The 26,183-nt window shown below is 38.0% G+C and overlaps 1 protein-coding gene across 2 annotated transcripts in view; it reads left to right on the top strand.

Annotated features, from left to right (window-relative positions):
* The window catches only part of LOC126259694 (GON-4-like protein), a 208,485-nt gene that overhangs the window by 115,451 nt on the left and 66,851 nt on the right, over positions 1 to 26,183 (top strand). For both annotated transcript variants that reach the window (XM_049956656.1, XM_049956657.1), the window contains exons 8-10: positions 17,507 to 17,652; positions 17,727 to 17,906; positions 17,984 to 18,117. In XM_049956656.1, the coding sequence (XP_049812613.1) occupies positions 17,507 to 17,652; positions 17,727 to 17,906; positions 17,984 to 18,117 (460 nt within the window). The remainder of the gene's footprint in view (positions 1 to 17,506; positions 17,653 to 17,726; positions 17,907 to 17,983; positions 18,118 to 26,183) is intronic.

The raw sequence follows: 26,183 nt of genomic DNA, 5'->3' as shown, positions 1-26,183 counted from the left end.
ACAAGAGTTTGGAAATTTTGAATTGTGCTACAACCTGTGATGACATGTGTCCACCTTTGTAACACAGAATGAAACACATGGTAGTAGTAGTTAGGAGTAGTTCGAAGAATAAATCAACTCTGTGGCAAAGTTCAAAAAATTTCTTACTTCTCACCCAGTCTGCCACAGTCATTGACAGTGTAAAGTGAACAAGGGTTGAGAAAAAATATCAAAACTGCTCCACTCAGTGTCAAAACACACTTGTCTATTTGAGATTGGGTACTGACTGTTTTTGACTCCCAAACCATTGTGATGAATATCTTTCAACATAAGCAAAAGGCAATGAGTGCCTCTATTTTCATGAATCAAAAACTATGTAAGCAGCTTCAGAAATAATTAAGAAATGTCCTTTCCCCAAAGGGAGATATAAAGCATGTTACTACTGCATTAATTCACAATAGATAACAGGAAGTAGGTCATTGCACCCTTGAACACTCTTCCACTCCTTATAATTTGTTTAGACTGCTCAAAGATGTAGAGGCAGGGCTGTGAAGATGATACACCAGTGAAAGAATGTCTGAGAACTGGCTGTGGATATGTCCATCTTCATCATTATCTGTACCAGAGTAGCTTTCTTAGTGTGTTTGCTTCATTTTCAGTGATCAGAAGACTTAATTCAGTTACTGTCCATAAAAAATTGACGCTTTCATTCAGAGTGAGTGAACCAACATTATATATTGTGTGAGCATTCTATTCTGTCTGATCTCCAGTTTTTCATGAAGTCCAGCAGAAGAGGTAGGAAACTGTTGTGAGGATCATATTATTTTTGTGACAAGCACTCCATCATGATGATTGACTGTCTAAACATAAGGTATTGTCTTACTACAGATACAGTTTTTACCCTCCTTATAAACTAGAAAGTAAAGCATTTCTAAGACTTGCTGCTTTTATGAATACCCATTTCTCTTTCTTTTTCTGGGTTATAGTGAGAACAAATTTCTACACTTTGCCGACCTTTTGATAAGGTACAAGTTTTCATCCTGTTTACAACAAGCTGATGTGTTCTGTCTTCTCTTTAGTGTTTTTGCAGATATTGCTGACAAGCAGAAACATGTTCCTTTTTGCAGTGAAAAATCTAATATATCGATCCTATGCAATCTTATTAGTGACTACAGTTATAGTTATAATTTTTTTTTTTTTATGTTTACTGGGTCCTTCAGTGGCATGTCTTCTTTTCTTTCTCATGGTGTTTTATGAGATGGTAACCTGTAATAGTGAAACAGCCAACTTAGGGAAGCTGTTCCTTTTCAGGTATCATGTTACAAACTCACTGTATGCATTTGCATCACAAGGACTATATCGTATGTCACTGCATCTTCCATTATTATCCTATCAAAAACAAAAACAGCATAAACATCCATGAAACTCCAGATTGTATTAATCTAGAAACAACACACATTTGAGTGTCTTAATGAATCTGTCTGGGCTGTAGAGTGGATGCTCAAGCCGTTCCCACTTGAACTTGCTCATTACACTTTTGTGACCTTGGAGACATGTGGATGCATGTTATCATGGAACAGAATCACTCTGTCCATGTGCACCACAGGCTGTTTGCTCTTGATGGAGTTGCATAGGCTGCGGTGTGTCTGACAGTACATGTGACCGTCAACGGTTTCTCTGTGTTCAAGGAATTCGATGAGTGTCGGACCTTGGATGACGAAAAAGACATCAAGCATCACCTTGCCTGCTGAGGGCACAGCGTGGAATTATTTTAGGGGAGGGTGATGACACTACCTTCATGTCCGCAGATGTCTCACTATATTATCCCAAAGCAGCAAATGGAAATTTCAATTGGTTTGGTCGTTACAATGTTTCATATCTTTTCATTTGAACACTCCTTATACCTGCATACCGAAGGGAAATGGAATGATCACATAGGCTTAGTCATAGGTAAAGCAGCGATTTATTGGTAGAATACTAGGGAAATGCAATCAGTCTACAAAGGAAATCACTTACAAATCACTAGTGCAACCTGATCTAGAACAATAATCAAGTGTATGGAACCCATACAAAATAGGATTAGTGGGGGATATTGAATGTATACAGAGAAGGACAGCATGAATGGTCACATGTTTGTTTGACCCTTGAGAAAGTATCACAGAGATGCTAAATAAACTGAATTGGCAGACTCTTGGAGGTAGAAGTTAACTATCCCAAGAAAACCTACTTACAGAGTTTGAAGGACCGGCTTTAAATAATGATTAGAACCACCTACATATTGCTCCCATAGGGATTATGAGGACAAGATTAGATTAATTTCAGCATACACAAAGGCACTTAAGCAGTTATTTTTGGTGTGCTCAGTATGTGAATGGAAGAGGAAGAAGCTCCAGTACATTGTGCAGTGGGACTTGCCCTCTACCCTTCACTTCACAGTGGTCTGCAGAGTATGAATATAGCTGCAGATTAACTTAACTCTTATTGTTCATATCTAAAGGACACTGGGCCGTGCGGTTAAAGGCGCTGCAGTCTGGAACCGCAAGACCGCTACGGTCGCAGGTTCGAATCCTGCCTCGGGCATGGATGTTTGTGATGTCCTTAGGTTAGTTAGGTTTAACTAGTTCTAAGTTCTAGGGGACTAATGACCTCAGCAGTTGAGTCCCATAGTGCTCAGAGCCATTTTTTAAAGGACACTGTGTTACCGTTGCTTTTAAATGGTGTGGAGAAACGATTTGATCTTTTGTTTTGAACAGTTTTGTCTTTTCTCATGTGCTTAATAAATTGTCACATTTCTTGCTCGTTTATGTCCTTTGTATCTTCAGACCAATTGAGTCTGTTTTGGCTATAGTTCAATAGTTTAGAAGTAAATAAAGTTGGGTCTTTATTTTGCATCCCTTCTCCTTTGCCATTATTCAGATGTTTATGGGGCTATATCACTACTCACCAAATATACAAGGTGGTTCTGCTGTAGACAGGCGAGCAGAAGACAAACTCCTTCAGAAAACACACACACACACACACACACACACACACACACACACAGTCTCTTGATGCTGACTGACTTAAATAGTTGTTACGTGTGTGTGTGTGTGTGTGTGTGTGTGTGTGTGTGTGTGTGTGTGTGTGTGCGCGTGAGAGAGAGAGAGAGAGAGAGAGAGAGAGAGAGAGAGGGGGGGGGGGGTGTTATCTCAACTGTGAAAGCTTATAAGTTTTTTAAGCTGTCTGTCTTTTCTACAAGTTTGCCTGTTCTGTGCTTTTCTGTTTGGTGAGTAGCTATGCATCATTATATTTTATTCAATCCTGGATATTCCATCAGAACATTATAAGGATGTCATAGATACCACCTTTTTGTGTGGTATTTAGTTGAAAAATAACTGTTTTTGCCATCCTCCTTGGTCTCTTACACATCTGGATCTCTCTCTCAAAGTGTGTTTATAACATCTGCAGCTTACATTTAATGTTCATTCTTCCTATTTAGATCATAAAACCATTTGACATTAATTTTTATGTCTGATAACAACTCAAAACAAAACTGCCAGTGTTCATTTGATTGTCACGATTGACATATTTATTCCAAATATGAAAATGTCTAATTGATTTGTGAAGTGTGGAATCTAGCATTCTTATTTGCACTTAATAACTAATTTACAGGGCTACTGTCAGATGTTTCTTGATTTTGCAAGTAATCCATTTTTTCCATGATGCATGTTGTATTTGTGTTTTGCCCACACTATGCAAAAAAAAAAAAAAAAGAAAAGAAAAGATTGTAGAAATGAATGGTGTCAGCTGTCATATTCAACTGCAAACAAGTGTGACTTGTAAATCTTTGCCTAGTCCCTGTACAGTACAGTGGTTATAATATTTTTGATTGCCCCCCCCCCCCCCCCCCTGCCCCACCCACACACACTGGATCCAACCTTCAAATATTCAATGTATTTAGCCATTGTAATTTATGATGTTGCCTGAAAAATAACCCAAAACACTGAAAAATTTTCAAATAAATGAAGTTCCATGATAAATAGAAAACATCCATCTGTCATTCACCGTGCCCAGATAGAGTGGCTTGTATGCCTCTACAGTACAGATACCCAGCTGTAGGTACAACAACATCAGTGGGGTATTTGTGGAGAGGCCAGACAAACATAAGGTTTCTGAAGAGTTACAGCAACCTTTTAAGTAGTTGCAGAAGTAAGTCTGGATGAATGACAGATATGGTCTTATCTTCATACTGTGAATGGGTGAAAGTAAAAGGAAGCCACAGCCATTATATTTCCCGAGAACATGCACCCCCTATTATAAGATTTAGTGATGACAGCATCCTCTTGGATAAAATATTTTGGAGGTAAAATAGTCCTCCGTTTGGATCTCCAGGCGAGAACTCCTCAGGTGGTATACTGTATCCCCACATTAAAAAAGTTAAAAAAGAAAAGAAAAGAATGGTTCTTTGTTGTCGAGTTGGATTAACAACATATTCTTTAAAGAGATACTGATGTGTAATTAGGGTCCAGCGCCTGAAAATATATTTTAGCAAACTCTTACCACTATCAACGCAATATTACCACCACAAAATACTTAATGGAATCTGATAGAAGAATTCATCAAAAACAATAAATATTTTTTTGCAGTTGGCACTGACCTCCACTGTCCCACTTTTGACACCATATGTAGTGGTATCAGTAATGCAGACACAACTGCTAATCATGAAGGTTGCTTCTGCCTCAGAGTGGTGTGTATGGGAACTGTGGGATATGTTCTGCCAGTTCTGTGAAGACCGTGGAGTCAGAAGAATCCATTCAGTATAAATATTCTTTATTCAGCAGGACCTCCATGCAAGATGTTGTTGTCACTGTCACAGCAATGTTTGTAGTCATCCAGATATCAAAGTGCTACCTTTGCATAACTCCCAGTGGCTTGCTTGGCCCTGCTGCAGTGGGTGTGTATGTTGGCCAGTGGGGTGCTGCCTCAGCAGAAGAGCAGCGGCTAGCGAGGCAGCTGTGATGATGCCAGGAAGGCATCACTTGGCAGCCAGTAAACTTATGCTGTGACAACTATAAACAACAGGTAAGGGGTGCAGGTACCCTGTGCCAGTCCCAGGACCGTTGGAGTCGACCAGCATGCTGAACGAAGACACCCCAGAGGTGACTTTCACTCAGTTCACCGGCTCGAGATCCAGAACCATCAGGTCTAGCAACATCTCATAGGCCGTCAGCTAGCTGATGATGCTGATTAGCGAGATTGAAGTTGCTCGGCCCGACATTGTATTGACAGTGGGCATGGTGACTGTCACGGTGTCAGTTGTAGTCAGAAGTTCAGCAACCAGTCGAAGGAAAAGTGCAGCTAATAGCTGGCCAGCAAGCACTATAGTAGCTCTAACCAGCTATGTTATGACAGGAGCCCATCTCCTATCAAATAGGTGGCTACAGAAGTCCAATGTTATGCTGTGGCATATGGAAATCCAGTCCATTGCTATAGCAGAATGCTGTGCCAGCAGTATTTTGACCCCAAGTGACAGGATTTCGTAGGCAGCTTGCTTGCACACCCCTCGATAGCTTGCGAAGTCTGGTCTGCAGTTGCTGCCAAAACATTATTAACTGCAGATTAAAACTGAAGAAATTTCAGAAGTGTAGGAAATTAAGGAGACATGACCTGGATAAATTGAAAGAAGTAGCGGTTGTTGTGAGTTCCAAAGGGAGCATAAGGCAATGACTGACTGAAACAGGGCAAAGAAATACAATTGTAGAGGAATGGGCAGCTCTGAGAAATGAAATAGTAAAGATAGGAGAATGCCAAATAGGTAAAAAGACAAGGCCTGGTAGGACTACTGGGGATAACACAGAATATATTAAATTTACTGGGTTGGTGCCTGGGTTCCAAGCATTTTTGTTTTGCATGGTGGTATTCTGGTTGTTATGGATTTATTTATCAATTGTCATTTTTTATTTGTAGTTCACTGTTGCTATTTGAGTTTACATGTTGTCATTTGGAGATACTGAGTGGAGCTGTGTACACTAGGAAACTAAGTGCCAAGTGGAGAAATCGAAACATTTCCGACATATTCCTCTGTTTGATCTCAACAGAGGGATGATAGCAGTGGAAGGAGCCAGAAACATTTGCGCCATGTATGAGGATAATGCCGTTGGACATAGCATCAAAAGAAAATGGTTTTCTCATTCTAATGAAGATCTTTTTGATGTTAGTGACTCTCTCACATTCAGGAAGACCTTCAGCGTTTGATGAAGATCATTTAAACGAATTTACTCACGGTATCCATGTCAGTGTAGTCAAGAATTGGCAAATGTGATCATTCCACCATCGTGCGACGTGCATGCAATGGGCAAGGATCAGAAATCAGTTGTATGGATACCACGTGCTCTAAGCCAAATCTAAGCCAAAACCAAAAAAATCTGCAGGTGGCCATATGTGCATCTCTGCTTGCTCATCACCAATTGGCTCGTGAACAACATCGACCATTCATACCATATATCATTACCAATGACAAAAAATGGTGTATTTAAGCTAACATAAGGAAACAAAGTGAATGGTTGTGTCAAAAAAAAAGGGGGGGGGGGGGAACAACAACTCCCTATACAAAGACCTGCACGCATTCACAAGAGATAATGTTATACCTCTGGTGGAATAGCGATGGTGTGGTGTACTACCAATTGCTCCTCCAAGCTGTAACCATCACTGCTGGTGGCATTTATTATTAAGAATTGAGAGACCTTGCAGAAACAATCCAAGAACAACAATCAGGAAGACTGCACGAAGTGATGCTACTCCACAATAACGCCCGCTGGCATTCTGCTAAACTGACAAAAAACACTTTACAGGAGTTGGGTTGGGAGGTCATTCTGCACCCACGTTATTAATCTGATCTTGCGCCTTCAGGTTTTCACCTTTTCAGCTCTCTTTTGAGCAGCCTTCCAGGAACTTCCTTTCGGATGAAAATGCATACTGAACATGGTTCAACATGTTCTTTGCCTCAAAACCATGTGATTTTTGCAGTCGCAGAATCGAAACGTCACTCCAGTGTCAGCAGATTTATGTAAATAGTGAAGGAGAATGTATTACTGATGACTAAGTCTCTGTTATGTGCATGTGTTGTGTTTATTACACTTATGGATGAAAAAACCATGAACTTATGCAACAACCCAATAGTTGATGTAAGAAGAAAACAAAAATGCAGCAAGTAAAGCAAGTGAAAGGGAGTTCTAATGTCTGAAAATTGAGACTTGCTGAAAGTGTAGACTGGCTAGAGCAGATTTACTGAAAGTATAGACTGGCTAGAGCACAAATGTAAAGCTATGGAACCTTGTGTAACTATAGGAAAGATAGATGTTGCCTATAGGGAAGCTAAACAGACATTTGAAGAAAAGAGAAGTAACTGCATGAATATCAAGAGCTCAGATGACAAACCAGTACTAAGCAAAGAAGGAAAAGCTGAAACGTGTAAACAGAGTGATTCAAAATGAATGAGACAAAAAGAAAGTGTTCCTGTGATACACTAATGATTTAATTCAGAAATACACGTGTAGACTGATAGGTTAACTGTCACAGTTTACATTGGAAACAGTGAAATAATGGGAAGTCACCGTTGTTGTTGTTCATCGCTGGCATAAGTATTCAGAATGGTAACAGCCACTGTAAAAAAAAGGCATATTGTCATAGAATACACAAAAACATCATTAGTAATCGTGGTTCAAAAGGGCGTGCTACACTGTCGTAATGGTGCTGCATGGGCAAAGCAATTTGAGGCTGGATGCATATGCAAGAAGAAAACCAGAAACAGCCATCTGCTGAGAATGAAGCGGTGGATAACATTTGTACTATATATGAAAGAAACCCTAGTAAATCCATGTGTCATGACAGCAGAGGAGTGAATGTGTTGCAATCAACAGTGTGGTGTTTGTGTTGCACAAAAATTGCAGTTCAAGCCTTACGGGATTCAAATGTTGCAGGCACTAAAACCAGCCAATAAATCAAACTGGACAATTATGCATTCAAGCATGGTTGGAGGTAGATGGTATCACAGACTGACTAGTGTTCTCTGATGAAGCCACATTTCACTCAAGTGGCCAAGTGAACAATTGTAATTTGAGAATACTGGGTAGAAAAACCTGCATGCTCCTCTGGAACATGGAAGTGATTCTCCAAAATTTAATGTTTTTGCCACTATAACCAACCGCAGAGTCTTTGATCCTTTCTTCTTTTCAGAACCTGCCATTATAGGTATAACTTATCTCGATATGCTTTCTCTCTGATTGTTGCCTCAGTTGACAGAAAAGTTACCAGAATTATTTTTGTAGCAGGACAGAGTCCCTCCACATTGGCATAACTTCATACCTAGTCACCTCAGTGAACACCTTCCACAATGCTGGATTGTTAACGCTGGGTCGGATTCTGTGCCATTCATGTTGTGGTTCGCCCAAGTCATCTGACATCACACGAATGGATTTTTATTTTTATTTTGTGGATGTGTGAAGGGCAAGGTTTGCGTATCTCCATTTCCATAGAACTTACAGCAGATAAAGTACCGGACAGTCGGGGTGGTTGACTGCCTTGCAGTCTTATCAGGAAATACAGTACCATATGGACATTGCCGTGTCACAAATGGAGCCCACATCAGACACCTATTAATGTCCATAAGAACTGTGGGAGTTAGCCTTCCAATCTGTATGTGCATTTCTGAAATAAAGTCATAACTTAAGTCACAGAAATACTTTCTTTGTGTCCCATTAATTTTGAATCACCCTGTATATGGGGTCTTGAGGATAATATTAGAGAAAAAGAAGAGGAAATAGGTGGAGATGAGATACTATTACAAGAATTTGACAGAGCACTGGAAAATCTAAATTGAGGTGAGGGTTTAGGAGTTCATAACATATCCTTGGAATTAGAGATTTCCTTGGAGGGCCACCCATGGCAAAACCATTGAACAATGTAATAATTCTTATTGTATGGAAGACAGATGCTAACAAGAATGCATATTGCCAAATCAGCAGTATATAAGTCAGGTTCCAAAATACTATCTTGAATTACATAGTCAGACAAAAAAAGTGAAGCAACCAGAAGACGTTTAACATCGTAAACATATACCTCTCTGCAGATATGTGATTAGTTAGTCTTTTAATTACCTGTGACAGACCGTACTGTTATTTTTCATGTTTAGTGTAACATTGAGGCATGGTGAAATATATAAAGAGATGCAAACAGTGTCAGATGTTGTGTGATCATTTTGAAGAACACTTACATGATGCGTGCACAAGCAAGACAGCATTATCAGCATCTGACAGAGTTAGAAAGGAGCCTCATTGCTTGTCTCCATTTGGCCACCTGGTCAAATCGTGCCATATCCATATTTATGAGACGTTTGGATGTGACAGTGGCCCATTATTGGACTGCATGGGAATGTGAAGCAGGCATACTCATTGTCAAGGTTCTGATTGATCATGTCTGATCACAAGACAGACTCACTGTATACTGCACCAAGCACATCATAATCCTTCCACGTATGCACTTGCCATCTGAGAACAAGTAAGGGACTCCCCACAACACTCTGCATTACTCCACACCATTGGTTGGAGACAAGCAGCAGCTGTTAACACCACAATACAAACAGCTGTGTCTGGGGTGGTGCCATAATCAAGAAGCACAGATTGCTGATGAAAATCATTGACAAAATATGATCAGTGATGTATCACACTTCTGTACTATCCAGGATGACAGTTGTCAGAATATAGGGCAACAAATTGGAAAAAAAGGTCCCATTCTCCTGATGTTTTGGAGAGGCACAGGTGTTACACCTGGTGTCATGGTGTGAGAAGTCATCAGGTATGACTTCAGGCCACAACTTTACATCATGACCAGCATGATTCCCACATCTGTCCCTGATACAACATGGGTGGAACCAGCTCGGACATCAACTCTGTTTCATTGCCAGTATCCAGGATATCAAGGACCAGTTACAACAATCATGGCAGATTACTTCAAGAGAGGATACAATGACTTTATATGACACCCTTCTTGAATCAGTGCATGCATGCAGGCCAGAAGGGGTGTAATGTCATACTGATAAGTGGAGTCATACTGCTACGTTCTTTGTAATCACTGATATAACATCATATACTCTCTCAACCTGTTAAGCTAAATTTTGTTTTCTCCTCCTCTCCTCCCTGGTACTTCACTTTTTTTTGTCATCCATTGTATCCACAGAATGGAAAAGCTGGTAGAAGTCAACCTTGAGGAAGACCAGGCTTCTGTCTAGAGATACATAGGAACACACAAGGCAATACTGACCCTGTGACTTATCTTAGAAGACATACTTTTGAAAGGTAGGCTTAAGTTTACATGTTTGTAGAGTTAGGTATAACTTTGGACTGTATCGATCATGAAGTAGTCTGTGAAATACAGGAAGCAAAGATATCTACAACTTATACAGAAACCAGACTGCAGATACCGGGTGGTTATAATTAAAGTGCAGCTGCTGACAGAGGTCTAGTGTGGGCTGTGTTACTGTATGGCAGCAAAACTTGGTAGATATTCTAATGCCTTAATGCGGAGCTGATTTATGCTGTAAAAAAATTAGTCCCAATTTTGGCCACCAGTTGCAAATTTGGCACTGTGGATTAGATTAGATTAGATTAGATTTACTTTCGTTCCAATTGATCCATAGTGAGGACGTTCTCCAGGATGTGGAATATGTCAGAAAAAGAATAATACGTGACAAATATTTACAACTGAAACAAATAAGCCAATGAATCTTCCACAGGTCACAAGTGGAATGATCATCATTTTTTTAATGAACACTATATGAAACAATCATTTTACAAACACTAATGCACTGAATTTAAAATAAAAGTTTTTTTTTTTTTATTTATGAGGTAATAAACGTGTAATAGAACTGCTACAGTACCTATTTACAGTGAACACATTACTGCACTGAAATGGTGCAGAAGTTAGATTGTACTTACTTTCACACACACACACACACACTGGTTTAGTTTTTTATGGCTGCTGGTAAGTTGTTGAAAATGTGTGTTCCTGAATAATGCACACCTTTTTGTACAAGAGTAAGCGACTTTAAATCCTTGTGAAGATTATTCTTATCTCTAGTATTGATTCCATGAATTGAGCTGTTGGTTTGAAAAAGTGATATATTTTTAATGACAAATTTCATTAATGAATAAATATATTGAGAAGCAGTAGTTAATATCCCTAGTTCCCTAAACAGGCTTCTGCAGGATGTTCTTGAGTTCACACCACATATAACTCTTACTGCACGTTTTTGTGCCCAGAAAACTTGAGCTTGGCTTGATGAATTACCCCAAAAAATAATCTCATATGACATTATTTTCATTCCATAAGCATAGTATGCCAGCTTTTTCATTTTTATATCCCCCATAGTTCTGTGGTGTGCTCCTCCTAGTTGAATTTATTGTCATATGTTAGGCATCTACTCGTGGGACATCCCTTACAAGTTCTGAACTGCATGTAGTGTGTTTTTTCAAAGTTTAGTGACAAAGAATTGGCTGGGAACCAGTGATTCATGTCCACAAACATTTTATTAGCTGATCTTTCTAAGACTACACTTGATTTGCTATTTATTGCAATGTGTGAATCATTGTCAAACAAAACGAACTTGGCATCTGATAATGTTACTGAAGAAAGGTCATTGATATCACCAGAAAAAGTAAGGGCTCTAAAATGGAACCCTGTGGGACCCCACATGTAATTAGTTCCCAGTTGGATGATGCCTGATAGCTGAATACATGTCTCTATCCTAATAACAACCTTTGTTTCCTGTCAGAGATATAAGATTTGAACCATTTTGCAGCATTTCCTGTTACACCATAATATTCTAATTTACTTAAAAGGATATTGTGATTTACACAGTCAAATACCTTTGACAGATCGCAATATATACCAGTTGCCTGCAATTTTTTGTCTAATGAATTAAGCACATTTTCACTGTTAAGTGTAGATAGCCTTATCAATATCAGAACCCTTTAGAAATCCGAACTGTGACTTTGACAGTATGTTATTTGAGATAAGGTGAAATTGGGCAGAAATTTGATGCTATTTCTTTATCTACCTTCTTAAACAGTAGCTTAACTTCAGCATATTTCAACCATTCAGGAAATATTCCACTGATAAACGACTTGTTACACTGATAGCTTAATATGTTACTTAACTCAGAATCACATTCTGTAATTAACTTTGTTGATATTTCGTCATACCCACTAGATGTTTTTGATTTTAAAGATTTTATGATGGACATTTTTTTCTGCTCGGGTAGTGAGGGTCAAATTCTTATTATGGAAATTACTTGAAATGTCTGGTCTGAGGTATTCCATAGGAGCAGCTACAGAACCTGAGAACCCCATCTTTTCAGTAACAGTTATAAAATGTTTGTTAAAAAGTTCTACAGCACTATACACATCTGTCACCAATGAATCATTTACTCTTAATGCTATTTGTCCCTCTTCATGTCTGGTTCTACTGGTCTCCTCCTTCACTATATCCCATATTGTCTTTATTTTGTTATCTGATAGGACTATCTTTTCCTTGTAATATATTTGCTTTGATGTTCATATTACAGTCTTTAATATTTTGCAGTATTGCTTGTATTGTGCTATAGCATCAACATCAGAACTGTTTCGGATTGACAGATATAGTTTTCTTTTTGTTTTACGAGGTACCCCTATACCTTGAGTACTCCATGGCTTCTTTGTAGAATTTGCTCTAACCTTGGTTAGTTTTGGGGGAAAACAGTGTCCAAATAAGGTAAGCACTTTATTAGCAAAAGTGTTATATTTTTCATTCATGCCATGTGCACTGTAAACATCAGTCCATTGAATGTCTCTGAGGAGTGTCCTAAAATAATCAATTTTGCCTTATTGATTATCCTCATGAGCTCAGATTTAACAGATTTTATATCCTGTTCAGTATTAACATTTAACAGTAGGAACTGCATGTCATGGTCTGAGAGGCCATTAACTATTGGTTTTGTAATATAATTTTGTTCATTGGACTTTTCTATAAAGATATTATCAGAGGCTGTTTGTGAGCAATTGGCTGCCCTAGTGGGGGAAGGCTTACCGAAATGTTTCCATATGTAATGGATTAGGAGTGGGATGTGGGCAGAAAGGTCACACAAGTGAGAAAGCCATAATGTTGATTTTATTATTAATCACAACTTACACAATTTGTTCAATAGGAGCATCAGGGAAGTTGGTGAGATGCTGCATTTGTAAAATAATGTGATCAACAGTTGCTCACAGCAATTCAGGTGGAATCTGAGCAATGTGTTTCTGCATACTAGCATTCAGATCAGGTAGAGACAAAAGTGCCCATGGTAGACACATTCTTTGAGATATTCCCAGAACCAAGTCACATGGATTCAGGTCATGTGGTCTTGCAGGCCACGCATCTGGAAAACCACCAGAGATAGTATGTTTGTGGAAGTTTACATTAAACAGATCGGTGAGCGACATGAGCTGTTGCCGGGTCTTGTATGAAAACAGTGCTTTCCACTCGGTTTCGATCTTCCCAAGCAGGACTCGTTTTCTGTATGAGAAGGTCTCAATAATGTGCAAACATCACAGTAGACCTGACAGGCCCTCTGCATGTATTCTCATCAAGGAAGAATGGATCGAGAATAAAAGTGCTTGTGAACCCATACCACATAATCACATATGGTGAATGTAAGGCTTTTTTTTTTTTAATACAGTTTAACAGTATCTCAAATTCAACAGTTCTGTACATTCACTGCACCCACTAGTGTAAAATGTGCCTCGTCACTCCATAGAATATTGCCTGGCCACATATCATCAGTTTCGATCTGTACCAGAAGCCCAAGAGCAAATTCAGAACATTGCTGCTTGTCATGAGGTTTCAGCTGCTGCACTGTCTGGAACTTGTATGGATACCAATGTAAAGTAGACCACAAAACTTTCCATATTGTTGAGCGTGGGATGGAAAACTCTTGTGACACTGCACAAACACTAGCACTCCCTGGGGCACTGCTGTAATGATCAGTTACAGCAACAGCGACCTTTTCAATAACTTCCACCTGGATAGGAGGCCTTACCCTTCCAGACACCACACCACACCACACTTACCCATGTTTTCAAATTTCATTATCATTTGTTTTTTATATAAATTAATAACATCAGGCTTATCCTCAGACCTTTCCATCAGTGATACCTTCTCAATGCAGCTCTTTATGCACGGTCTTTCTTCTCAATAACATACTGTTCACTCAAGTTACGGCTTGTAAAATGATACCGTCATACAAACAGTGTACAGGGCCAGATTTGCAGCCGGCGGCCACAGTTGGATCTAATGTTTTTTCCAGCAGAAAATGGCTCTGTATTAACTTGTCAGCATATCTACCATGTTTCACTGTGATATGATAATTAAAGCCCACAGTGGACCTCCATTGAGTAGCTGCAATTCAATTATAACTACCCAGTATGTGACTTGAAGGATATGAACAGGCACCAACAGTTGACAAGGGGCTGTGAAACGGTGCCTCTTCCTGATGTTATTTAATTTGTCACTGAGCAAGCAGTAAAAGAATCCAAGGAGAATTTGGGAAAAGGAACTAAAGTTCAGGAGGAGGAAATAAAAATTTGTTGACGATTATTTAATTCTGTCGGAGACGACAGGGGACTTGGAAGAGCAGTTGAACAGAATAGAGAGTGTCTTGAAAAAGAAGTTATAAAAATATTTTAACAAAAATAAAACAAGTTAATGTAATATATCAAGTTAAATCATGTGTTGCTGAGGGAATTAGATTTAAAAAATCAGAGACTGGAAGTAGTGGATGAGTTATGCTATTTGGCATCAAAATAACTGATAATGTTGAAGTATAGAAGATAAAAAATGCAGACTGGAAGTAGCAAGAAAAACATTTCTGAAATAGAGAAATTTGTTAATATTGATAAATGTAAATCATAAAAAGATTTCTGAATATATTTGTCTGGAGTGTAGCCTTGTACAAAAGTGAAGTGAAGTGTGCACAATAAACAGTTCAGACAAGAAAAGAACAGGAACTTTTGAAATATGATGCTACAGAAGACTGCTGAGGATTAGGTGGTTAGATCAAATAAATAATGATGAGGTACTGGGTCAAATACGGGAAAAAGGATATTTATAGAACAACCTGTGTAAAACAAGGGATCGGTTGGCAGGACCCATCTGAGGTGTCAAGGAAATGTCAGTTTTTAATGGAGGAAAAAAATTTGGGATTGAGACTAAGACTCAACTGCAGTAAGCATATTTAAATAGATGTAGGTTGCAGTTGTTTACAGAGATGAAGAGGCTTGTACAAGATAGAATGGCAAGGAGAGGTGCGTCAAGTGTGTCTTCAGACTGAAGAACACAACACATAGCAATATATCTTCAAAACCTGATGTGATGGAGCAAAACGGTTTTCAGATTTGAAATTATGATGAGTTATAAAAAATATTTCATTTGAAAAGGTAAAGATCATGTTAAACATTAACAGCTGTGTTAAAGTGTTACGTTACAACCATAGGATTAAAGAATAGGGCCTGTGGTCCATGCTTAACCCACAAGCAGGCGTGCCTATCTGTAAAGTGTGCCAATGACAAATAACATTGTCTTGTACCATTCAATTGTTGTTTTACAACTGTGAGCTCATACCTGTTCCTTTATTATTGCTTCAGCTGACACAGTGATAAGTTGTGCTGTCATACATCCAAGTGAGCAGCTGTAATATAAAATAAACAGTGAGCACAGAGAGAGAATTTACGATCCATGCAAGAAAATGACCCAGATTCCATGCTAGCAGCGCAATCCCTTAATGAGGCAGTTGTGTATGAGGTCATTAGCAATTGAATAAGTAGTTGGCTGGGATCTGATGCTACTGTGCTGTTTAAAGCCTCGACTGGGTCATTACTGTGGGGTGACTGTTGTGTGTGGCAACAGTGAGATATAATGAATGTTTATTTTATTATTATTTAATGAAATGGTGATTTAGTTCATATAATGTAAGTTTATTTTATCATTGTTTAATTGAACTAAGATTAAACTTTTGTTTTGCTCATACATTTTTACTTTGGTAACATGAAGACAGCTGGTCTTTACAAGTGTACAAAGTACGCCACACACACACTTTATCAAAAATCAGTGTGTCCACTCATGTTATAAAAAGTTGCAGGCCCCTTGAGGGGTAATATCTTTCACATATTGAAATCACTTGTGCCTTTAGACTGTCATTACTGCTTTTTCAGGTATTTTTTGAATAATTGTGCACCTCCGCGACAAGTGTATGGCTTTTATTGCTGTATCAACTAACTGTAGAGGAGTATTCCTTGGGCAGTTAAAGCAGACAGGTTTTGCAATGTAAAAGCCAGTGAAGCTTAGTTGTTCTGGTTACACTGTTACACCAAACCTAGAATTATTACTGCAGCCTAGCAGAAGTTAACATCCTCATTGGCATTAATAATGTAGAATGTATAAAAATGGAAAGCTTCAAATTGGTATGATAGATGTAAGAGAAACTTAGTCAGTGTTGCAACAAAACATCTTTTCAGCCCAACCGTTCTTAAGCTGTTACACATTTATTAATGACAGGCTCTCGGAACCATACATCAGCAGAATGAACAAAATTTCATTTTTTGGGATGTAGGAAAGGAAACAATTTTATACTACGAATATAACAAAATTGCTCATAATGTCTTGATACACAGTTGCTATCAAAATACACTTACAATACGTGAACATTAAAACTTTGTTACTTATTTCATTAACAATAACAAAGCTTGCTTTAAACAGATTGTCTTTAAGAAAGTTAGTTGGAGTTTTATAAATCCTTTAATAGTCTGGTGAGAATCTTTTTGTAAGGCTTAGTGTAACTTTCATACCCATGGTGCCTTCTTCATGTAAAAAGAACCAAAGTTACACCTCCACCCTGATTTTATAGTCAACTGAAAGACATCTTAAAACTGACTGGATGAGCCAATGCATGCATTGGAGAAAGGCTAGAGCTTTCCCCATCACTATGACCATGCTCGTAAAATGCTAAGCGTTACCAGAGCAGTCATTATGTTTGATTGCTCTGGTTTTTACTGCTGAAAGGAACATGTACCAGGTTGTATTTAGTACTGTCAACCAAAAATTGCTGGATGCAGTATCGAAAAGTTAATGTGACACACAATTTTTTTCATGTTCATGTTTGAGAGTTTCAACCTAGAAAATATCATTATCCTCCTTTTGTTAAAACTCCTAGTTGTTGCATGATGATACCAAATTTGTAGTAAGTAAACAGTGGTACCCAACACAAAATGCGTACAGAATACTATTTTGCCTAAAATAATATTATAGTAGACTTTCACGATTTAATAGTACAACATGATTTTATTTTATTTTTTATATAGATAATAGTTGGGTACTGGAAGAGGAAGTGTGTCTAAATAAACACTGTTAGTAACTTCAGAATTCACTTTTATTGCTTAGCAGTAGTCACTATATTTAAGCAAGTTTGTGTGTATTATTTCAGAGAAAGAAGAGTGTAGAATAGATCGTGCAGTGAAAGTCTCTAAGAAAGAAGTAAATGCGCTTGTTAAAGAACTGTTCAAAATGGCAGGTTTCCTTTCAAGTAGTGATGATGAAGATGATGATAGCAAAAAAATAACAAACAACCAGGTATTAAATTGTCCTTTGCTGTTACATCACTCATGCTGCTGCTTCTGTCTTGACTTGAATTAACTTTTTAAAAGGTGCAGCCACCAGCAAAAGAAAATGAAACTAATTCTGAGCAAGTGTCTTTAACATCTGAGCAGCGGCTACTTCTCGATCAGCAGATGAGGCAACATGTTCAATTCACTACACAGAACTACTTGCAGACTTTCTGTCATCCAAAATACAACGTATATGCAGCAGAATGTAAAGGTTATTTGGTAAGTTGCACATCTGTAGTTGGTTTGTCATATTTAAGATTTTGTACATTGTAATTTTCTGAGCTTTTTTTCTGTAGGTTAATCTTTCCTATTTATCGGGAAATAATCCAAAATCAGCATTTTATGCTGGAAATCTGAAGGAAGCTTTAGCTTTAATAGAGGATTGGGAAAACTATTTTTCTTCTGAAAATAGGCGACGAGATTTGACAAGGTAATCATTGATTATTTAGTTCTGTATGAGAGTGGAAAGATATATTTTGTGCCTTGGAAGTCAAAGCAAATACAAAGCCCTTAAATTAAAAATTTATAAAACCCTGACAAAAAACCACACGAAAAAGTAAAAAAAAAATGTATTGTCCCTTTAAATTTAATATAAGTAGTAGTACTTTGATCCAAGCATCGTCACATTGTAGGACTGCTGGGTAATTAAAAAAAAAAAGAAATTAACAGAAGCTATACTTTCTAGATCAGCATACTTTCATTATTGCTGGGTACAAGCTTCTTGTATTTGGTGTCATCTGTTCCAGTCCTGGGTGTTTCGCGTCCACACCTCAAAATAGCTGGTAAAGTTATAATTACTTATAATATAAAATATGAAAACCAATCCACCTTTAATTAGCCTAATATTGTTAAAGACTAGAGTTCCCTATTTATTTTATATTATATTTTTACATTATTATGTACAAACTTAGTTTCATTTGTTAATGTTTCTTACAAGGCTTATGTCCTGGCGTGGTTTGGTGATAGCTACTAACTTGCACTTTATTAAACCACAAGGGCAACTCATGCGGCGACATGAATGGGCGGTCATGTGAGGGCAGGCGTCATTTACAATTGTGTCTGTATTGTGAATGTTTTGGAGTAATGTAATTAAGACTTAGACTCAATGATAAGATTATTGTTATGTCGATATTTACTTTTGTTGCCTAGATACCTTACTTGTATTTAAATGTCGTACTTTATCATTTTTAGATGTATTCTGTTTTTATTTTATTTTCTTAGTGGTCCCCAGATGTGACTATGTTTGAATTAAAATATTACTACTTTTATTAAACTTATGAGGCAATACACATTGCTTTTTTTTGTGTCGGGGTCTATTTAAATTTTTAATTTCAGTTTTATTTAATGATTTTTAAACTTTATATTTTACTAGTAGACATGATACGATCGACACACTATCCCCACATTCACACAAATACTTTCTGGGACGAAATACAAAGTTGCAACATGAGATCTTGCCTCACCAGCAGTGTTTTCATAAATATTATTACAGTTGCAAGATTTTGGCAATGCAGTATTGCAAGTGCAGTTTTGAGATTCCAACTGAAATTATTATTCAGATTCTCTTCTGTTCTTTGATATTTTGTAAATGAACATGGTTAAATATAGTTCAGTATACGACTTACAGTGGCAGATTTGCAAAGACTGAGAAGCAGTACTTGCGTACTTTAATTTTGTATCAAGTGTCATACTTTATTATTTAAAAATATTTTATATTTAGAATACTTTGCAATTCTCACTTATAGCTACTATTAGTAATTAAAATGCATTAAACACTATCACCAGATTTTATAATTGTCACTTAAACCATTTACCTGTTCCTTTCTGTAATTCACGCATTTATTCATTGACTATGTTTTAGTATACATTTAGCTAATTTGGTAACATAAGCAGTAAGTGGTTGTAGTAATTCTAAATCAGATTAGAAGAAAGTGGGCTGCCTAAACTATTTGGACGAAATCATTTGACTGAGTACTGAATTGTAGGCTTCAAAAAGAACTACAAAAAAGTCTGCGAGAGCATATGTTTATCTTTCACAGTTGTGGCACAGTCACCCTTTTTCTGCTTTGTAGGTGCTGAGAAGGGCAACTTCAAAAGACAAAAATCGTCTTTATTGATCAACTGTAAAATATAAACATATGTTTTTGGGATTTATATTTAGATCTTTCTGAGTTCTACGCCAATGTATAACTTGCTGTATCTCTTATGTATTAAGTAGCGTATATCAAGAGAGCATGCTGGTGAGAAACCTTTTTTACCTAATTTAACTAATTAAATTTAAATGGCTGATCCAGACTTTCATGGAACATAGCTAAGAACCATCCTGATGAAACCAACTTTCAAACTTTTGTTTGAGAGCTACAATACCACAGACATATACACATCTTAAACTTACAACACCCCTCTGTGTCGTGGGTTAAAAATAATAGTGAAAATGAGTGTACAAAATAGATAGATAATAGAGTCTAAAGTGTACTTGAGAGAAGCTACATTATCATAAAATGTTCAGAATGCTGAAACTGGATGTGATGCTAAGTCAAAACAGTCAGTAGTTGACTTCACATAGGCAAGAATTTGGCAAGGAATAGGTTGCTCAAAAATTAATGTTGATCTTGAGGGGACGTTCTGTGAAGACGTACTTCATTTATTTTCCTTTTCTTACACCATGTCTGAAAAGTGAGGGGCCCTTTATTCAGCCAGAGACCATCTACAGTTGTTTATTGAAGAAATCTGATCACACTAAATGGTAATTTAGGGAGAAACATAAATACGGAATCAATTACAAAATCAATTACAAAATTCACCAAGTCATTTAAAAAGTCACAGTTCTGCTGGCTGTTGATGTGTTTCGAGTATGGTACAGTATTAAAATCTAGTAGACATGATGGATTACCATTAAATAATTTTTGTAATCAGCTACTGTCGTAAGGGTATATTTCCTGACCGAGTTAAATATGCTGTAGTAATGTCCATCAGTAAGACTGGATATAAGCAAACCACCCATAATAATAGATCTATTTCACTCCTTCTAGTCATTTCCAAAATGTCTGAGAAAGTTACAGAATACTTACTAATTTTTCTCACCAGACGTTGATAACTGCTTGTTTGTTTGAGTTTAAAAAGAAATCTGCACAGAGAAAACCATAGAAGACTCACAAATTAAGTCTTGGTAGAAATAAAAAAGAAAAATTATACTGTTGGAATATTGTGTGTGTCTGTGTAAACCACAAAATTCTATTTTGCAAGTTTAAATGTTATTACATTAATGATATCCCTTGTATGGGTGGACTCCTACACTGTGTGATCACAAGTATCCGGACACCCCCAAAAACATGCGTTTTTCATATTAGGTGTATTGTGATACCACCTACTGCCAGGTACTCCATATCAGCAACCTCAGTAGTAACTAGATATCGTGAGAGAGCAGAATGTGGCGCTCCGCGGAACTCGCCGACTTAAAATGTGGTCAGGTGATTGGGTGTCACTTGTGTCATACGTCTGTATGTGAGATTTCCACAATCCTAAACATTCCTAGGTCCACTGTTTCCGATGTGATAGTGAAGTGGAAACGTGAAGGGAAACGGACAGCACAAAAGCGTACAGGCCGACCTCGTGTGTTGACTAACAGAGACTGCCGACAGTTGAAGAGGGTCGTAATGTGTAATAGGCAGAGGTCTATCCATACCATCACACAGGAATTCCAGACTGCATCAGGATCCACTGCAAGTACTTTGACAGTTAGGCCGGAGGTGAGAAAACTTGGATTTCATGGTAGAGGAGCTGCTCATCAGCCACACATCACGCCTGTAAATGTCAAACGACGCCTCGCTTGGTGTAAGGAGCATAAAGATTGGTGATTGAACAGTGGGAAAAAACGTTGTGTGGCATGACAAATCATGGTACACAATGTGGCGATCCGATGGCAGGGTGTGGGTATGGCGAATGTCCAGTGAATTCATCTGCCAGCGTGTTTAGTGCCAACAGTAAAATTCAGAGGCGGTGGTGTTGTCATGTTTGTCATGGAGGGGGCTTCGTATTATTCTTATGGTGACAAGAATACTGCATGTGATTCACAATTTATAAAAGTTCCTATTAGCAACCATCTCTTATCACAGATAGGAAAAAATTCAGAACGTAGAGTTGGCCATATTGACAAACATCCCAAACAGTCTTGCCAGTCGGATTTTCGTAGTACATTGAAATGCTGCTACATTCGAAGATGAACAATACGGAATTTGTATTTACTTCGTTGGATACTGTATGAAAATGCAGTGGTCGAAACTCGGGGCGGAGAATTTTTTAAATTTATTTACTGATGCAGAGGTTTTGGTGCCAGTATTTATCTTTGCGCCTACAAAGCATGCCCGTGTAGCGCTACATATATTCGATGGCAGAACAAAGTTGTGGCGGCACCCACCAACATTTTTCAGAACTTCCGCTTGCTTTGCACTCGATTCTAAGCCGCAGGCGGTTTTTTGGATTACAAAAACCGGAAAAAAAGTGCAGCTTAGATTCGAGTAAATATGGTAGCTGTAGGTGGCTTAGATGCTCTTCAAATGGCTTCAAGCAAACAACAATATCATCCTCGCATGAAAGAGAAAACTATGATGTTTTAAGCACCTTCTTGCTTCCCACTGTTGAAGAGCAATTCGGGGATGGCAGTTGCATCTTTCAACATGATCAAGCACCCATTCATAATACACGGCCTGTGACGGAGTGGTTACATGACAATAACATCTCTGTAATGGACTGGCCTGCACAGAGTCCTGACCTGAATCCTATAGAGCACGTTTGGGATGTTTTGGAACACCAACTTCGTGCCGGGCCTTACCGACTGACATCGATACCTCTCTTCAGTACAGCACTCCATGAAGAATGGGCTGCCATTCTCCAAGAAACCTTCCAGCACCTGATTGAACATATGCCTGTGAGAGTGGAAGCTGTAAAAACTAGTAAGTCATTTTCAGCCAGGTGTCCGGATACTTTTGATAACATAGTGTATATTCATAACAGAGATCAGTGTGTATCTATGACTGTCACAATATGAAACTAATCTCTGAATGGAAGAACATAATATGGGGGTTCCACAAGGAGCAGTACTAGGTCTGCTCCTTTTCTTATTCCACATAAATGATTTTCCAGTGACTTTATAGGACAGTTGAAAATCTATAATGTTTGCTGATAGGATGAGAACACTAACCAAGGGTTTAAACTAAACAACAGAAACAGCACATACATAACTGAACAGGCCTACAGCTGGTTCACAGCTAACAATTAGGCAATTTGAAACAAGCAAGCACCTGTTAGCACCAAAAGTGACATTAGCAGTAATACACTAAATAAAACACTATGTGTGAGATTATTTGGGGTTAACTGGTTAAAAAATTAAAAAACAGTATGATAAATGAATGCCCTGGATGATGATGATGATGATTGGTTTGTGGGGCACTCAGCTGTGCGGTCATCAGCACCTGTACAATGTCCAATATTTACACAGTCCATTTTCTTTTCACAGTCCAATCTAGTCACTCACAAATGATGATGATGATGATGATAATGATAACAACACTAACACCCAGTCCCCAGGCAGAAAAAATCCCCAACCTGGCCGGGAATCAAACCCGGGACCCCATGATCCAGAGGCGTGAAAGTACAACATATAGCGTAGATGTTGACCAGTCAACTGCCTGATAAATAACATTGTAAATGTTTCTGTTTTTTGTGTCCATGACATCTTTGTTGAGAGCTAATTAAAACACATCCAGACTCATGTTTGCGGCTGATGCTAGTGGCTGAGAGAATGTGTGTGTGTGTGTGTGTGTGTGTGTGTGTGTGTGTGTGTGTGTGTGTGTGTGTGTGTCTGTGCCCGGAGGGGGGGGATAGTAATTGGCTCATTTTGCATATTTTCACTCCCTGTTGGGTGAATTATCTTCTGGGACAGTGCACCTGAAATAAAGTATTTATTTAGGAAAAGTGAGCAGTAAGACAAGGATAAATACACATCTTGCAGAAGCCATTTTAAGGATATTATAATTCGTGTACTCACTTATCAGTACATTTATTCCCTAAAGCTTTTTGTTGCTGATGATAAAAATTGATCTTAGAAGAAATATGATTTATACACAGACAAACTTTAACTAATACAGTAAAACTTGCAGAAATTGGCACATGTATAATTTGGAAATCTGCCCAAACCATACAAGTATTTCAGTCCCGACTCATTCGGTGCTCTTTTATATGCTGATTTTTTGTATAAAGCGGAAAGTGCCTCACATGGAAACGGAATGCAAATCATAGAACATACATAATAATTCATTGTATAATGTGGAAAAGAGCCTATACAGTACTACTGTATTACAGTTCATTAGTTATTCATGACTATACATTGACGTTACTTTTAACACCTCTATTAAGCTGCGCAAAATGAAGAAAGAGGTCCAGAGCCCCATGGCACTCCTGGTCTAGAACTAAAACCATGTCGCTCTGTGTAACAACTAGTAAGTGACGCTCAGTGTCGGTTCGGAAATGGTTCGTTAGTCAGTGCTCTGTTTGTCAGCTTTCTCATTTTCCTCATTACCGACATTCGCCGGCACGTACAGGAACATTGCTGCGCATCTGCCAATACTCTGCAGCAATGTGCACAGTGAAAGAGGTAGGTATTGTTCCGTTAAACAATGTTTTTACTCAGCGAGGTCATTATTTTGTGACAGTTTCAGTTGACTAGTAGCACTTTAAGAGATACAGTAACATGATGTCAAACAGACGGTATGTGTTGTTAACACTTAATAAAAAAATTAATGTAATTGACGCGTGTGAGAAAGACAAGCTCTCTGTGCATGAAATTGTTCCATTTCAAATGTGGTAAAAGACAAATTTATGAGACTTTAATAAACAAGGATAAGATGAAAGGGAATGGAGGAATGGATGAAAGGGAACAGGCAGATGAAAAGAAAGGTGAAGAAGACCGGAAATGAAGAAATTAACAAAATAGTGTGGGAATGGTTCGTAAGTGCACAGACAAAAAACTTACCTTTATCTGGACCCATGTTGCAGAGTGAGGCTCTGAAAGTTGCCAAAGAGCTTGGAATTACAGAGTTTAAGGCATCCACAGGTTGGCTGGACAGTTTCAAAGCGAGGCATGTCATCATGTGGAATGAATTGTGTGGGGAAGCTAAAGATGTGCAAGAAAATGTAACAACACAATTGAATACTATAGTGTCTAACTTAATTGTGTTATGACCCGAAAAATATGCTCAATGGTGATGAAATGGGACTATTTTACCATGCACTGCCTTCAAATTCACAAGCAATTCAAGGTGAAAAGTGCAACGGTGGAAAAATGTCCAGGGAAAGACTTACTGTACTGCTATGTGGAAACATGTTAGGTGAAATGGAGAAGCCACTGGTGATTGCGAAGGCAGCAAAACCACATTGTTTCAAAAAAATAGACGTCAGTAAGCTTTCAGTCACATGGCAAAGCAATAAAAAGGTGTGGATGGTGAGTGGTCTTATGGAAGAATAGCTGGGCTCTTTCAATGTTAAAACGTAAAAAGGAAATCGCCAGGTTATCCTTTTCCTAGGCAATGAAATGTCTCACCCAAAAGTAACCTTATCAAACATGGAATTGGTTTGGTTACCTCCAGGTTCAACCACCCTCAAACAGCCAATGGACCAGGGGGTTATTTACATATTCAAGTGTCATTATAGGTGATTACTGATGCGATCTCGTATTCTTAGTGTTGAAGAAGCTGAAAGTGCATTTGCTTGTGCACAGTCAGTTTCTGTCCAGGATGCAATAAATTGGATTGACTTGCCGGTAGAGGAAATAAAAACCAAAACTGTCACCAAGTGCTTCAACAAAACGGGGTTTGGGGGTCAAGAACAAGACGCTTCTGTCGTCATTGAAGTTCAAGAAAATGCAGCAGCAGTTGCTAAATTAATGAAAATGCAAAACATTTCATGTAGTGCAGATGATTACATTCGAAGTGATGACTTTCTGTCAACTCATTCTACTTTCACTTCAGCAACAGATTTAATTGAAATCTGCAACACAGATGATGATGATGATGAAGAAGAAACAAAGGAAGAAGAAGAGGAGCAAAATGATCTCCCTACAAAAATTAATACACCTGAAGAAGCCAATGCATGCATAAATGATGTTATCCACTTTGCAGCACACACAAATTCTCCCAACAACTGCAAAAAATTGCCTAGAAAAAACAATTTTGAAGAAGAAATTGAAACACATTTTCCTCGTTGATATGTGGCGAAAAAAGTGAAACGTAAAACAAATAAACATGGGAACAATATATATGTGCATACAATAATAGAGGAATTTAAAGTTTGATGAAAAATATAGAAGTGCCGTGTTATTTATCAATTAGTGTAGTAGTCCAGTGTTCTGTTGTCCAGTATACAGTAAATGAATGTCTACTGTGCTTGAGTGAAGATATGTAAATACAGTATATGCATAATTACAAAAATTTTTACTGTACT

The sequence above is a fragment of the Schistocerca nitens genome, chromosome 5, assembly GCF_023898315.1.
Source record: "Schistocerca nitens isolate TAMUIC-IGC-003100 chromosome 5, iqSchNite1.1, whole genome shotgun sequence".
In the NCBI taxonomy this organism is placed as follows: Eukaryota; Metazoa; Arthropoda; class Insecta; order Orthoptera; family Acrididae; genus Schistocerca; species Schistocerca nitens.
Note: the sequence above shows the minus strand (reverse complement) of the source record. Positions and strands in the feature narration are given on the sequence as shown.